Source organism: Dendrobates tinctorius, unplaced genomic scaffold (genome assembly GCF_039654945.1).
Source record: "Dendrobates tinctorius isolate UK_male_01 unplaced genomic scaffold, ASM3965494v1 ptg000113l, whole genome shotgun sequence".
Taxonomy (NCBI): Eukaryota; Metazoa; Chordata; class Amphibia; order Anura; family Dendrobatidae; genus Dendrobates; species Dendrobates tinctorius.
The window spans coordinates 1,461,263-1,476,913 of record NW_027361781.1 but is presented as its reverse complement, the minus strand read 5'-3'; the positions used below and the strand labels follow the sequence as shown (position 1 = coordinate 1,476,913).

Genomic DNA, 15,651 nt, shown 5'->3' with positions numbered 1-15,651 from the left:
CCACATGTATTGCTATGTATCAGGGTAACTGTATATTCCATTCATGGTCTAGGAGTACAGTTATGGGGATTTCATTGTGTAGTGTATCAGAATATCTGGCTGGAATCTATGACATTGTTGGTCCTGAGCTTACAGGTCGAGCTCTCACCTCTGAACAGGCAGCGATAGGGAGATGCAGTCTAGTAGAGCTAACAGTGTTACAAGTAGATGAGAGCTGATAGAAGGGTTTGCAAAGTGATACATTTACACATTGATTTTATATGAAAGGTGTGAGTCATGTGTGCTCTATACCATGCACTATCTAATCATACTGGAGGTGAAACCAGGAGATCAGCTCTGTATCCTTACATCTCACACAATTAGAAACGTACTGTAACTATGGTGGGGGCGTGTTCTCTCTCTAAGGTATTGCTTCCTTCTTATGATTGGGCAACTCATACAGGGAGATGAAGAACACGCCCCTAGTGAAAACTATCTGATAACACCCATTTGGACTTTAAAAAGTTAACTCATTATGTGTCAATGCTTTAATTTCTAATATCTCCACAATGGAACAATGGAGAGGCAAAATAAAAAAAAACAAACAAACATTTTTTTCTGCCCAGCAGCCACTTTTACATCATGTATCCAGTTCAACATGAAGAATTTGGTGAAAGATTCTCTTTAAAGAAGCACTCTCATGAAGTTTTCTATTTACTTCATCAGTGTATACGTGCATATGGATTAGTGTCAATGTGTTAGTATACTCGCCTATACTTCCCTATTACCATCTTCTCAGATATCCCGCGCACAGTTCTGCTCCTCTTCTGAGTGATGTAACCACGCTTCAGACTCTCCGGGTCACACTGCGCTATGAGTTTACAATTCATGTCTACAGATCATCAGCACGAGGTGCTATGGGGTTACATTGTAAAACTGACTTCTGGGTCACAGAGCATTGAGTAAGCCGGATAGTCTGAAGTGCGGTGATGTCACTGAGAAGAGGAGCAGTAAGTGAATATACTAACACTTCACTACATGCATATATACACAGATTTTGTTAATAAAGAAGCCCCCCACCATCAAAGTTTTTTTAACTTATAAAATGACCATGTCCAGTAGGTGGCACTAGAGAGACAACTTTCTCCTGGAGGAGAGCTCATTTGCATATCTTTGGCCAGGAAGCATTGCCTCCTGTATAAGTCTCCCTGAGCCAAATAGTTGTCTTCGAAAGGAGAAATGGTGCCCCCCCATACCTCACTTTTACACACCACAATGTATGAAGTAATAATAATAATAATAATAATTGCATTTATCTCCCATCAGCTCAATAAGCTGCTCATTGGTCATGACAATGTTGGGATTCGTGCAGGATGGTTCCTGGCTAATGTGGTGGTGGAGGTGCCAGCACATGGCAAGCAATATATGTTCCCGTGCAACCGCTGGCTGTGTCGGGATGAGTGTGACGGCAAAGTGGAGATTGAAGTGTACGCCAGCGAGGTGATTGACATCGAGAAGCGTAAGTTGGCCAATTGGCAACGTCACAGATACCAGCAGGATATTTATTTATTTTACTCACTTACATACTGCCATTAATTTTGCATCACTTTACATAATCATCCCTGTCCCCATTGGGGCTCACAATCTATATTCCCTATCAGTATATCTTTGGAGTGTGGGAGGAAAGCAGAGAACCCGGAGGAAACTCATGCAAACCCAGGGAGAATATCCAAACTCTTTGGTGTTGTCATTGGTGGGATTTGAACCCAGGACCCCAGCACTGCAAGACTGCAGTGGTAACCACTGAGCCACCATGCAGTGCTAACCACTGAGCCACCATACAATGCTAACCACTGAGCCACCATATAATGCTAACCACTGAGTTACCATACAGTGCTAACTACTGAGTCACCATATAGTGCTAACCACTGAGCCTCCATACAGTGCTAACCACTGAGCCACCATACAGTGCTAACCACTGAGCTACCATATAGTGCTAACCACTGAGCCACCATACAGTGCTAACCACTGAGTCACCATACAATGCTAACCACTGAGCCACCATACAGTACTAACCACTGAGCCACCATATAGTGCTAACCACAGAGTTACCATACAGTGCTAACTACTGAGTCAGTCACCATATAGTGCTAACCACTGAGCCTCCATACAGTGCTAACCACTGAGCCACTATACAGGGCTAACCACTGAGCCACCATACAGTGCTAACCACTGAGTCACCATACAATGCTAACCACTGAGCCACCATACAGTGCTAACCACTGAGCCACCATACAGTGCTAACCACTGAGCAACCATACAGGGCTAACCACTGTGCCACCATACAGTGCTAACCACTGAGCCACCATACAGTGCTAACCACTGAGCCACCATACAGTGCTAACCACTGAGCCACCATACAGTGCTAACCACTGAGCAACCATACAGGGCTAACCACTGTGCCACCATACAATGCTAACCACTGAGCCACCATACAGTGCTAACCACTGAGCCACCATACAGTGCTAACCACTGAGCAACCATACAGGGCTAACCACTGTGCCACCATACAGTGCTAACCACTGAGCCACCATATAATGCTAACCACTCCATCAGTAGGATCTCTAAGTTAATTAGTTTATCCTGAGCTGATAGGAGCTCGATTACCAGAAAACATGTTTTACCGCAAATTTCTAGGGTTTGCATTGTGATTTTTGTTGGCAGGCCTGTGCATACGTGAAGCACATTAAAAGCATGATCTCAGCTCCGCAGCACATGGCCACCGCCTCAGATGAAGCGTTTAAGGGCGACCTCTCTGTGAGCCACCTGTGGGGGAATGGACATGGACAGATTCTTAACATGTGAAAGAAAAAAAACACAAAGCTTTCCATTCAATAGCGACAAGCAGAAATCTTGAAAACTGACAGGAATTAACATAGTAACATAGTTATTAAGGTGGAAGGGAGACTTTAAGTCCATCTAGTTCAACCCATATCCTGTCCTAACTTGCCCTAACATGTTGATCCAGAGGAAGGTAAAAAAAACCCATGTGGCAACAGTAAGCTTCACATTGGGGAAAAAAATTCCTTCCCGACTCCACATACGGCAATTGATATATAATTCCTATCATTGAGTGATTATGCAATTAATATCCACCTTTTGCAAGGGATTTACATAGGAGTCCTGGGGATCCATAGCAATGGTCTGAATTGGGCCCCCGACTGCTATGATAACAACCCGTCATATTGTAAGGGCCCAAAGGAAGTGACAAAATTCCCACCCATCTATCTTATCACTTAGAATCAAACCTGGGCAACATGCGGCCCGCGGCCACATGAAGCTCCTTGGGTGTTTCAGTGCGGCCTACCCACTAACCGTGACAACCAAATGGCTGGTGTCGTGCAATACAGGGAAAACAACCAAAGGGGGATGGAAGGATGGTAACAGGTGCTCACTTCAAGGGAAGACCTGTAGAGCTGAGCAAACACCACTAGGGGGCAGTAGAGAGGTTGTACAAGTCAAGTCAGCAACAGTCAGGAATGCAGTGTCAGAGGGGAAGGCAGGAGCAAGGTCTGATGCAAGCCAGAGGTCAAAAGGCCGGTCGGGAGCGCGGTAACAAGAGGACGAGACGAAAGCACAGCCAGAAACATGCCAAAGGTCAGAGCCAGACAGAACATTCCAAAACAGGAATAGAAGATGGATGGGCAGGTCAGAAGTCAGACCGGGTCATACACTGTGGGGAACAGTCACACAGAAAACACTAAGTCAGAGGTAGGGAACGGGGCAAACACAAATACGGGCAGACAGGTAGCAAAAGACACACTCAGGGTACGCTAGGTCAGCTGCTCTTGCTGAAGACATGAACTATCACTGACATCAGTTTCCAGCCACAGCGCAGGGAAATAGTCAACCACACACCAGAGAGAGGCAGAGAAGGTTAACCCCTGCCTGACCAGGTCAGGAAGCAGAAAGCAAACCCTGACCAGGATCATGACAGCTGGATTCAGTGGTGTCCTGCACCATGCGGCCGCTTCCTACCCAGCGTGTCACTTTCAATGGTATCTACATCCTCAGGGTACAGATAATGGTGAACACAATGATGGAACAGGGAGTCGTCAGCTCTCTCGCCCATCATTGAGCCTTTGTGTCTGGGAGTGCAGCGGGTGCGATAAAGTCATTACATAGCGTCAGTTGGGCCTCAGCTCACAGCGCAGAGCGGAGCAGTGGGGAAGGTTGTTAGGTGAATAGCTGACAGTATGTGGCGCCCCAGAGGGTTCAGTTGCCACAGAGGTACTGCACCTCCTCCTGAGGTGTGGTACCCCACCATTCAGGTAAGGTGGAGACTCCTGACCACACTCCAACACCTGCACCCCACACAGCATAGTAGTGTAGCAAAGCACCCTTTGGTGACTCCCTGCTTGGAACACGAAGCATGCTGGAGACAGGTGGAGTTTAGTTGGCACTAAAAGAGCGGGAAGAGTTTAGGGTTTAGTCAGTCAGTGAGTGAGTCTGTGAGAGAAGCTCCCCTGAGTGGGATGGATGAAGGAAGTGCTGCAGCCGACCTCAGTGACCTGGGTCCGCTGGCACAGGAAAGGAAAACTGATGGAAAGCCTGACTCTCTCCATAAGAAAGAAGGATTAGTACGGAACGTGAGGAGAGGAGGACTAAGGATTAGGGTGAGAGCAGAACCCTTCCCAAGTTCACAGCGCAAGGATGGGGTCCGGTCCCCGAGGTTGTATGGATACTAATGGTCCTGCAGCAGACACCGGAGGGATAGAAGTTGTCACCACTTTATTCCCACACAAGACTTGGGGGCACAACAGCAACGAGAGTGAGCCGGGACTTAGTAGCAAGGAGTCCTCGAAGCAGGCTACAGCTGTCTGCTGTACAAGTGGACTTCATAGGAACATCTGACAGGAGGAACTCCAGTGTAACTCAGTACTGAGAGTACTTCACTATAGGCGCAAAAGGGAGACATTCAGAAAAGGCACATACTGTATGTTGGCGGAGTGTTGGAACGGAGTACTTAATCTTGCCTGGAAGTTGGCTGAGTTCCTGACCTGGAGGACACGGCACGGATGCGTGCACCTGTATGCACAACAGACTGTGAGTAAAGCTTTGGAACTACATGCCCTGGTGTCCTCCGCTTATTCCTGCATCAACCCACTCAGCACTGCTACATCTCTGTGCTCAACATCACACCGTGCTTCTCTCCTCACTATCTCTCCATCTACACTGCCCTGGGACTATTGCCCTACCTGTGGAGGGCCACAACATTATTGCTGCACCACAGCATCTGTCCCAGAGGATCTGCTTGCAGCGTCGGCTTAACATCTCTCTTGCCGAACACCACAGGTGGCGTCACGAATCATTCACTCATAAACTTTATTCCACCACGTAATTCCCTTTTTTTTTTTTAACAATGGATGCCCAGGGCCACGGACCGGGTCCCAGCTGCCGTGACAACTCCCATTGAAACCAACGGGCCCGGTACCGAGTACCCCACGGCCCTGGCACGGGGCGATCCAAGTACATTGCATGGAATTGTAGAGATATCATGCTGTGCCCTAAGGAGCATGTATGGTGACATCATGCTCTGCTCTAAGGGGCATGTGTGAGGACATGATGCTGTGCTCTAAGGGGCATGTGTGAGGACATCATGCTGTGCTCTAAGGGGTATTTGTGAGGACATCATAATAAGTCATGTCAGACTAACTTAATTTCCTTCTATGATGGAATCACTGATTGGGTGGATCAAGGAAATGCTGTAGATATAGTATATCTTGACTTCAGCAAAGCATTTGACAAAGTATCTCATACAATCCTTATTGAAAAAATGTCTAAGTATGGAATGGACAAGGCAACTGTTAGGTGGATTCACTGGCTTAGTGATCGGACCCAAAGAGTGGTCATAAATGGCTGCACATCCAGTTGGAAGAATGTCTCAAGTGGGGTACCACAGGGCTCTGTCCTGGGCCCTGTATTGTTCAACATCTTTATCAACGATTTAGATGAAGGAATTGAGGGTAAACTGATTAAATTTGCTGATGACACAAAGCTAGGAGGGATAGCTAATACTAGAGAAGAGAGAGAGGATTCAAAAAGATATAAATAAACTGGAGAAGTGGGCAGCAACTAACAGAATGGTTTTTAACAGGGAAAAATGCAAAGTACTACATCTGGGCAATAAAAATGAAAAAAGCATATACAGAATGGGAGGAATAGGGCTAAGCAACAGCACATGTGAAAAAGACTTGGGCATACTAATAGATCACAGACTGAATATGAGTCAACAGTGTGATGCAGCAGCAAAAAAGGCAAATGTAATTCTAGGATGTATTAACAGAAGCATACAGTCTAGATCACGTGAAGTCATTATTTCCCTCTACTCCTCTTTGGTCAGACCTCATCTGGAATATTGTGTCCAGTTTTGGGCACCACATTTTAAAAAAGACATCAACAAACTGGAGCAAGTTCAGAAAAGAGCGACCAGAATGGTGACCGGTCTGCAAACCCTGTCTTATGAGGAAAGGTTGCAGGATCTGGGAATGTTTAGTTTGCAAAAGAGAAGACTGAGAGGAGACTTAATAGCTGTCTACAAATATATAAAGGGCTGTCACATTGTAGAAGGATCAACTTTATTCTCATTTGCACAAGGAAAGACTAGAAGCAATGGGATGAAACTGAATGGGAGGAGACACAGATTAGATATTAGAAAAAACTTTTTGACAGTTAGAGTGATCAATGAGTGGAACAAGATGCCACGAGAAGTGGTGAGTTCTCCTTCAATGGAAGTCTTCAAACAGAGGCTGGACAGACATCTGACTGGGATGATTTAGCGAATCCTGCTTTGAGCAGGGGGTTGGACCAGATGGCCCAGGAGGTCCCTTCCAACTCTACGATTCTATGATTCTATGATCATACTCTGCACTAAGCGGCATGTGTGAGGACATCATGCTGTGCTCTAAGGGGTATTTGTGAGGACATCATGCTCTGCTCTAAGCGGCATGTGTGAGGACATCATGCTGTGCCCTAAGGGGTATTTGTGAGGACATCATGCTCTGCACTAAGCGGCATGTGTGAGGATATCATGCTGTGCCCTAAGGGGTTTGTGTGAGGACATCATGCTCTTGAAAGCAGGTTGCGGGATGCAGTGACGGACAGGAGGCAGAGCAAGGGTTAACAGTTTTATTTAACAGGAGAATACTCCACACAGGGAGGTGAAGGGTTAAACAGTATAAATGGCAAAGGATATTGTAAGGTGAAGGATAAAGGATCAAGTACAGAAGTTCCTGTGTAGCACTGATGTCAGAAGTTCCCCAAGCTGTAACTCCTGCTGGGAACTAAATAGCGCCAGCAACGGCTGACACAGTGTCTTTTCCAGGACGGTACTGTGGACAACAATGTCTAGTCTTCTGGCGGCAGCGGTCGGTCTCCGTTACCTTCCGCTGGGCCTAGTCCATATACTACAGTGGCTACAAAGGGTATGGGCCACAATCCTGTACAAGCCCAACATGGCTCTGCAAATGCACACTGGCAAACTAAGGGTGCAAGTGTCTGGGAAAATAGTCGCTGGCAACATCAGGGCACAAGTGTCAGTCCCGTTTGTGGTCACTCTTATGTGGCACATGTACTGTACTCACGAATATGGAGCATACGGCACCTTGTTCTCTAGTCACTACTGGGCGCGCTGCACTTTCCTCTTCATGCTGCGCGCTGCCGGTTCATGCCAAGACTCAAGCGCAGACAACCACTGGCGTACAGCTTCTCTCTGGTGGTCACCAGCACCCTGCACTTTCTCTCTGTAGTCACCGGGCATACACTGCTCATTCCTCTCCCTCTCTGGTCCCCGCTGCTGGCAACGTGTGACGGCAGACGCTGGCCTGCACGATGCTCGTGCTCCCAGGGTGGAGCACTTCCATCCCTGGCTGCTGGGCACACCAGGCTCTGCACTCACTGCAGCGGTCCCTGTCTCCGGATTGCTGCTGGGCACACTGCTCCCCTCAGCGCGACAGCCCTCTTCAGATGGTGGGGTCTGCCACAGCTCCGGTACTCTGTGGTGAGGAGGGAAAGTAGAGCGCACCGCTTGCCTGTCTGTGCACTGCCCTCCGTTCACGCCAAACTCTTCTTCTTTGCGCGCTTTTTCTTTTTATGCCCCCGCTGCTGCGCGCGCTTTTTTCCTATCACTCCCCACCCTCCTGGGACAGCAGGAAGGTCCGACTCACTAGTGCTTCCCCCAGGCGATAGGGGTAGGTCCGGCTCACTCAGACTTCCCCCCGAGAACAGGGGATGCAGCCTCAACAGTTCCTGACCCGGCAGGCAGGTACCCACGGTCCGGTCGTCCCCCTTACACTCTGCACTAAGAGGTATGTGTGAGCACATCATGCTGTGCCCTAAGGGGTGTGTGTGAGGATATCATGCTGTGCCCTAAGGGGCATGTGTGTGGATATCATGCCGTGCACTGAGGTACATGTGTGAGGACATCATGCTCTTCACTAAGGGGCATATGTGAGGACATCATGCTGTTCCCTGAGGGGCATATGTGAGGACATCATGCTGTTCCCTAAGGGGCATATGTGAGGACATCATGCTGTTCCCTAAGGGGCATATGTGAGGACATCATGCTGTTCCCTAAGGGGCATGTGTGGGGACATCATGCTGTGCCCTAAGAAGATTGAGTGGTGACATCATGCTGTTCCCTAAGGGGCATATGTGAGGACATCATGCTGTGCCCTAAGGGGCATATGTGAGGACATCATGCTGTGTTGTTGTGAGTTCATTTTCCCCTTTACCACTGAGGCCCGATGAACTCCCTCTTCTGGTAAAGAAAGGTAGTGAGCCTGATTATCAAGCATCTGGGCCTAATGATGATGATTGGCTGAGTGGAGTTACTGACTGGATATAAGGCTGTCGACGCCCTTCTGCCCTGCGGGTGATTTCTCTGTGGGGTCCTTGGATACCAGTCTGAATTCCTGCTCTTCTAAAGCTAAGTTTTCTGCTCTGTCTTTTGCATTTGTACTTTGACTTTGTTTTGCTGGATTTCTGTCATTCCCTGCTGGGGTGAGCTGAATTCCTTTAGCTCTGTCTTCAGAAAATACCTGAGTGCTGATATAGTTTTTGAAGCCTAGCTGCTTCAGGGCCTTTTTCCATATCAGCCGGTTGGCTTATGTCTTTATAGGGTTTTTGCAGATTGCAGACAGCAGCTTTCCTATCCTGTCCTATTTTTAGTTAGCTTGGGCCCCATTGTTTGCTCAGCCTATCTTTCTATCTGTGTGAGTGTTTTTTCATCTTGCTTCACCGTCATTATATGTTGGGGGCTGCCTTTTACTTTGGGGTCTGCTCTGGGGCAGTTTAGATTTCCTTTTCTGTCTTTAGGTTATTTAGTTCTCCGGCTGTGATCGAGGGGTCTATTGCACCGTAGGAACCTCCCACGGCTACTGCTAGTTGTGTTGATAGGTTCAGGGGTCTGCAATATGATAATTGCCAACTTCTCCGGTTTTCTGGACGTAGCTTCTATTTTTGTGTCTGCCTCCTACGGTGACTCATTCATAACAGAATCACCCGCCATACCGCAGATCCTAGGGTACTCAATAGCAGGAAAGAATTGTAAAAAAAAAAAAAAAAAGTGTGTATATTTTTTCCTCTATATCTCTGAGGCCGTAGGGGGAATTTTTTTTTCTCTCAATGGAGATAAAGCAATTGTCTGATCGTGTGGAGCAGCTCGCTGCGGAAGTGCGGGGAATTTCCGCCTTCCTTGCTCATTCACATGCTGCTGAACCAAAGATTCCCACACCTGATGTATTTTTTGGGGATCGGTCTAAATTTTTGAATTTCAAAAATAATTGTAAATTATTTTTTGCCTTGAAGCCTAACTCGTCAGGGAGCTCCACGCAGCAGGTTAAAATTGTCATCTCTTTGCTGCGTGGCGATCCCCAGGATTGGGCGTTTTCTTTGAAACCTGATGATCCTATTCTGACTAATGTGAACGCATTTTTTCAAGCCTTGGGGTTGTTGTATGACGAACCTAATGCCATTGATCAGGCTGAAAAGACCCTCCTGGCATTGAACCAGGGTAAAGATTCTGCAGAATCGTACTGTCAAAAATTCCGAAAGTGGGCGGTACTTACTACCTGGAATGATAATGCCCTGGCTGCTCTTTCGGAAGGGTTTGTCAGAAGCCGTAAAAGATACTATGGTGGGATTTCCTGTTCCCTCTGGTCTTGACGATTCTATGTCATTAGCCATTCAGATTGATCGGCGTTTGCGCGAACGCAAAACTGCACGAGTAGTGTTGCCACTTGTTGAACAAATGTCTGAACCTATGCAATGTGATAGAGTTTTGTCCAGAGAGCAGCGTCAGGAGTTCAGAAGGCGTAATAAGTTGTGTTTTTTCTGTGGAGATGCCTCGCATATTATTTCTGTCTGTCCTAAACGAGAGAAACGCTTTGCACACACGTTTTCTGTTGGTGGTGTTCAACCTAAGTTTCTTCTGGCTATTACTCTGATTTGCTCCCTGTGCACATTTTCCGCCAAGGCTTTTGTGGATTCGGGAGCAGCTCTAAACCTAATGGACTTGGATTTTGCTAAACGTTGTGGATTTCCGATGACACCTCTGCAGACGCCTATCCCTTTGAGGGGGATTGATGCTACTCCTTTGGCAAAAAATAAACCTCAGTTTTGGACCCAGGAGGTAATGCGGGTTGCCCCAGACCATCAAGAAAATTGCAGATTTTTGGTGTTGCATAATCTGCATGATACCATTGTTCTGGGGTTTCCATGGTTGCAAATTCATAATCCAGTTTTGGATTGGAAATCTGTGTCTGTGGTGAGTTGGGGTTGTCGGTGTGCCTTTAGTGAGGCTCCGATGTTTTCCACCTCTCCTCAGTCGCATGATGTTCCTGATTATTTGGCGGACTTTTATGATGTATTTAGTGAGAATGAGTCTGCGTCTCTGCCTCCTCATAGGAGTTATGACTGTGCAATTGAACTGAGCCCGGGATGTAAATTCCCCAAGGGTCGGCTCTTCAATTTATCTGTACCCGAGCACGAGGCTATGCGATCCTATATTAAGGAGGCGTTGGAGAAGGGTCATATTAGACCATCCTCGTCACCCTTAGGTGCCGTTTTTTTTTTTTGTAGCCAAAAAGGATGGATCATTAAGACCTTGTATTGATTATCGTGCCCTCAACAAAATTACTGTTAAATTTCAGTATCCGTTACCCCTGATTTCGGATCTATTCTCTAGAGTTAAAGGTGCTTGCTGGTTTACCAAGCTTGACCTCAGGGGGGCGTATAATCTTATTCGCATTAAGCATGGGGATGAATGGAAGACGGTGTTTAATACTCCGGAGGGACATTTTGAGTACCTGGTGATGCCTATTGGGCTCACTAATGCCCCTTCTGTCTTCCAGTGCTCATGAACGATATTTTCCGAGATTTTGTCGATACATTTTTGATTATCTTTCTGGATGATATTTTGATCTTCTTCAAGGATTGGGATTCTCATGTGGAACATATTCGGACTGTGTTCCGGATCTTGAGGGAGAATTCCCTGTATGTCAAAGGATCTAAATGCCTTTTTGGAGTACAGAGGATTTCTTTTTTGGGATTTATTTTGTCTCCGTCAACTATTGAAATGGACCCGGCCAAGGTACAGGCCATTCACGATTGGGTTCAGCCCACTTCCTTGAAGGCCCTTCAGAAGTTTTTGGGTTTTGCTAACTTTTATCGGAAATTTATAGCAAAATTTTCTAGTATTGCCAAGCCATTGACTGATTTGACTAAGGCTACTTTCACACATCAGGTTTTCGGCGTCAGGCGCGATCCGGCGTCGTGCCGGAATGCCGGATCCGGCAAATGTTTTGTAAAACCTGATGTGCCGGATCCGGTTTTCTGCCGGATCCGTCTTGTTCTTGACAGACAAAACCGGATCCGTCTCATCCGGTTCATCCGTTTTTCTATCCGTTTTTCGACGGATTACGCCGGATCCTGTTTTTAAAATTGACCCTTGTGGCCTTCCGAACGGGATTGGCTACTGGAAAACTATATATAGCATGTTCCTACAGCCCTTCTTTGACAGGTTGTAGAGAAGAAAGTGCAGGTTGGAGAGAAGAGCAAGTTACTGGCGAAGATGGATGTTGTCATTGAAAATATTACCACTAGAAGTTCTGTGACGGTTTCAGTAATGAGGGACAATTTTGCACTATACTTTGTCACCTCAAGGCAGAGTACACTGGCAGGATGACAGAGTGTGAAAGATTTGTGCCCTAACCAAACTTGTGTACCTTCTGGACCAACAGTATATACCTTTGCCAACCAAAGTTGGCTATCTTGTCATGGTCTTACTATTTTTAGCTTTAGGCCACAGGTGTGTACCTGGTTGTGTTTTATGCAAAGTATTTCACCTTTTAACAAAAGTTGTGTACATTGTTAGGAAATCACCAACAATAAACACAACTTTTTAGGTGAAATACTTTGCTTCAAACACAACCAGGAACACAACTGTGGCAAAAAGCTAAAATTTACCCACAGTTATAAACCTGGTTTTGAATACCTTTTTACCTTTGAAATACCCTGTATTTAACCTTTTTTTTAAACATAGTTCGCCGCAGAAAGAAATGACAGACAACCATTGTGAAACGATAATTTAACTTTTATTTAAAATTTTTTTTTTTTGTAAAATGTTTTTAAAGTGCAAAAAACTTTTTTAATAAAGGTTTTAAACCCAATGGGCATTTTTATTACAAAACACACATTACAAATCTGTGTAGTGTGGGGTGGAAATACTGCTGGAGGGGCTGCGGGACACTTCGACACTGGGTGTGTGGAGAGAGGACTGGGATCGTGGTGGGGAAGGAACAGTTAGAGGTGAAGGTGTGGAAAAAGCTACAGAATGGGTGGACATGTGGGAGGCAGAAGAGGTGGTGGGCGGTGGAGTGGAGGGTTGGGCAGGGACTGTAGGAGCACATGATGTTGATGGAAAGTTGTATGGGGAAGGAGTTTGGTACGGGGAAGGAGTTTGGTACGGGGAAGGAGTTTGGTACGGGGAAGGAGTTTGGTACGGGGCAGGTTGCTGGAAGTGGGGAGATGTCTGGTACTGGGGAGGTTGCTGGTACTGGTGAGGTTGCTGGTATGTAATAGGAGGGGGAGGATGGAAAGTGGCTGGAGGGGGTGCAGATGTAATAGGAGGGGGAGGATGGAAAGTGGCTGGAGGGGGTGCAGATGTAATAGGAGGGGGAGGATGGAAAGTGGCTGGAGGGGGTGCAGGTGGAGGAACTACAGTGGTGGGAGGTGGAGGTTGGGAGGTAACCTGCTGTAGAGCACCGTGGCACGAATGCATTACATGCATCTGCTGGGTAGGAGATAGTGTTGCCATGCGCTCCACAACAGACCTGAAAAAGGTGTGGTTTGGCGAAGATCTTGCTTCTGAATGCATGGTTTGCAGAAGTGTCTTCACCTCCAGAATGCTGGAGTTGATCTGCTGAAAGCCTGCGGAGATTTGCTCTGACAAGACTTTTAGACAGTTCTGGAAAGATGCATTCAGATGCAAGAACTCTTGCGCATAACTCTTTTCCTGACCCCTCTGCCGCTGCCGCCCAGTACCCGCAGGTGTACTAGAGGTGGCAGGGGCAGAAGGGTGGGGTAAAGGGAAAGCGATCTCCTCACCAGCAGCTTCATGTAATGTAGGCGGCCACGATGCTCCTGTGCTGGTGGATGGGACAGATGGGTCGAATGTGTGGGAAGGCTGGGAAGGTGCAGATGTACCGGGGCGGTCGAAGTGTCCCTCGGTGCCGGTCTCCTCAGGGATCGCCTCAGAAGGGTCCAATCGTGCAGGCTCCCGAGTGCTGCTCACCGTGCTGTGGAATAAAGAGAAAAAAAAACAATTAAAATACTGACATGGTATGGCCCTGGCTGAAAAAAAAAAGTTACATCTAACATTTTTTTTCACATGTGGTGTGTAATATTTACCTTCTGGTGAGCATTGTTTCCCGGAGGAACGACAGGGCTTGTGCGTACTCCTGCGTCCTCCAGATCCACTCGGGGCCCGCATCTCTTTATTGAACTCCTTCTTGAAACGATCCCTCACAGACCGCCACCGATTCACAATTCTGTTCCCTGAAACGAGAAAGGAGTGGTTAGTATACAACATCAGTGTTTCACAAACTCCAGTCCTCATGGTCCCCAGGGGTCATGTTTTCAGGATTTCCATAGTAAATAGAAATCCTGAACACATGATCCGTGGGGACCACGAGGACTGGAGTTCGGGAAACACTGGTTTAAATCAAGCAACCGGTACTGTATATACTTACGCTCTTTAATCTGGGCCCGAACATCGAGGTCCTCCCAGCGGCCCACAAGGAGCGAACAGATTTCCTCCCAGAGTCGTCGGGTAACGATAAGGTCAGCGTGGCGGCGGTCAGCCATATTCCAGAGCGGCTCCCTTTCTCTGACGAGATCGATGAGGTGGTCCACATCGAGTCCTCCATCCTCACCGTCAGAGTCGGGAGCACGCTGTGAAGGCTGTTAAAGAAAAAGACAAAAATAACATAATTAGCCTCCACAAAAGAAATGAAATAAAAAGTGCAAAAAAACAAAGCAAAAATATTTATACTTACACGCTGGTGACCGCCGCGTTGCTGTCGCCGACGACCCTGGGAGGCACTGCGAGGACCTCTTGGCCGAGCACCAGATTGGGAAGACTAGAGAAGAAAACAAAAAATGTTATGTCTTTGGATGTAGGCATTTGTTTGCTGTGTGTGGTCTGCAGAACATTGTTTTCTATGTGTAGTGTGATGTTGTGTTTCTGCGTTTGATGCAAAAAACTTACCAATTGTGAGCCCACTCCAGGTGTCTGTCCACCCCTTCCTTCTTCTTCTGGGAGCTCCTCTTCATCTTGTGATTCCTGTTTTGAAATAAAAGGCAATGAATAGACATATATTACAGAGATGATGGATTTTGGAAATAAAAACTTACCGTCAAACGCTGACGATGCGAGGGAGGGCTCCCAGAAGAAGATGTGCTGTCCTGTTGATGGCCAGACTCCATGGCTGTGGGTATTGCTGCTGCTGTTGCTGCTGCCAGTGATGCCATTTCTGCTGCTGCTGCTGCTGCTGCATCTCTTGGGCGGCTGTTGAATAAAGAGAAACAAAGGGCCAATGAATATCTTGATATTCCATGGCCCTAGTTTGGAGGAATGGGGGATTTGATAATTACCGTCTCTCATCTGCTGCTGGACTCCCCTCCTCAGCATGTTCCATTTGCTGTTCCATTTGCTGCTCCATTTGGGGTGGTGGTGGTGCTGATGGTGCTGCAGTGGTCTCCTGCCTTCTCCTGCTGCGCTTGGTTGCTTTCTTGGGTGGCATGTTGGGTGTGGCTGTGGGTCCCACTGTCTTGCTTTTATATATGTCTTGTGGGCAGAGCTACTGAGCATGCTCAGACCAAAAAAACCGGATCCGGTCACCGGATCCGGCTTTCGCCGGATCAGGTGCATTGCGGCGCTCATAGGCTTTCATTGTGTGAAAAAGCCGGACGCGCCGGATCTGGTGGGTCCGGCTTTTTCGCCGGAGACAAAAAACGTTACAGTAGCCGTTTTTTCCAGACGCCGGATCGCGACACATTGCCGGATCCGGCGAAAACCGGATGAAACGCATGGCCATCCGGCGCGATCCGGCG

The 15,651-nt window shown here is 47.3% G+C and overlaps 1 protein-coding gene across 3 annotated transcripts in view; it reads left to right on the top strand.

Annotated features, from left to right (window-relative positions):
* The window catches only part of LOXHD1 (lipoxygenase homology PLAT domains 1), a 283,627-nt gene that overhangs the window by 158,097 nt on the left and 109,879 nt on the right, over nt 1-15,651 (top strand). For all 3 annotated transcript variants that reach the window (XM_073589763.1, XM_073589760.1, XM_073589761.1), the window contains one exon: nt 1,306-1,498. In XM_073589763.1, the coding sequence (XP_073445864.1) occupies nt 1,306-1,498 (193 nt within the window). The remainder of the gene's footprint in view (nt 1-1,305; nt 1,499-15,651) is intronic.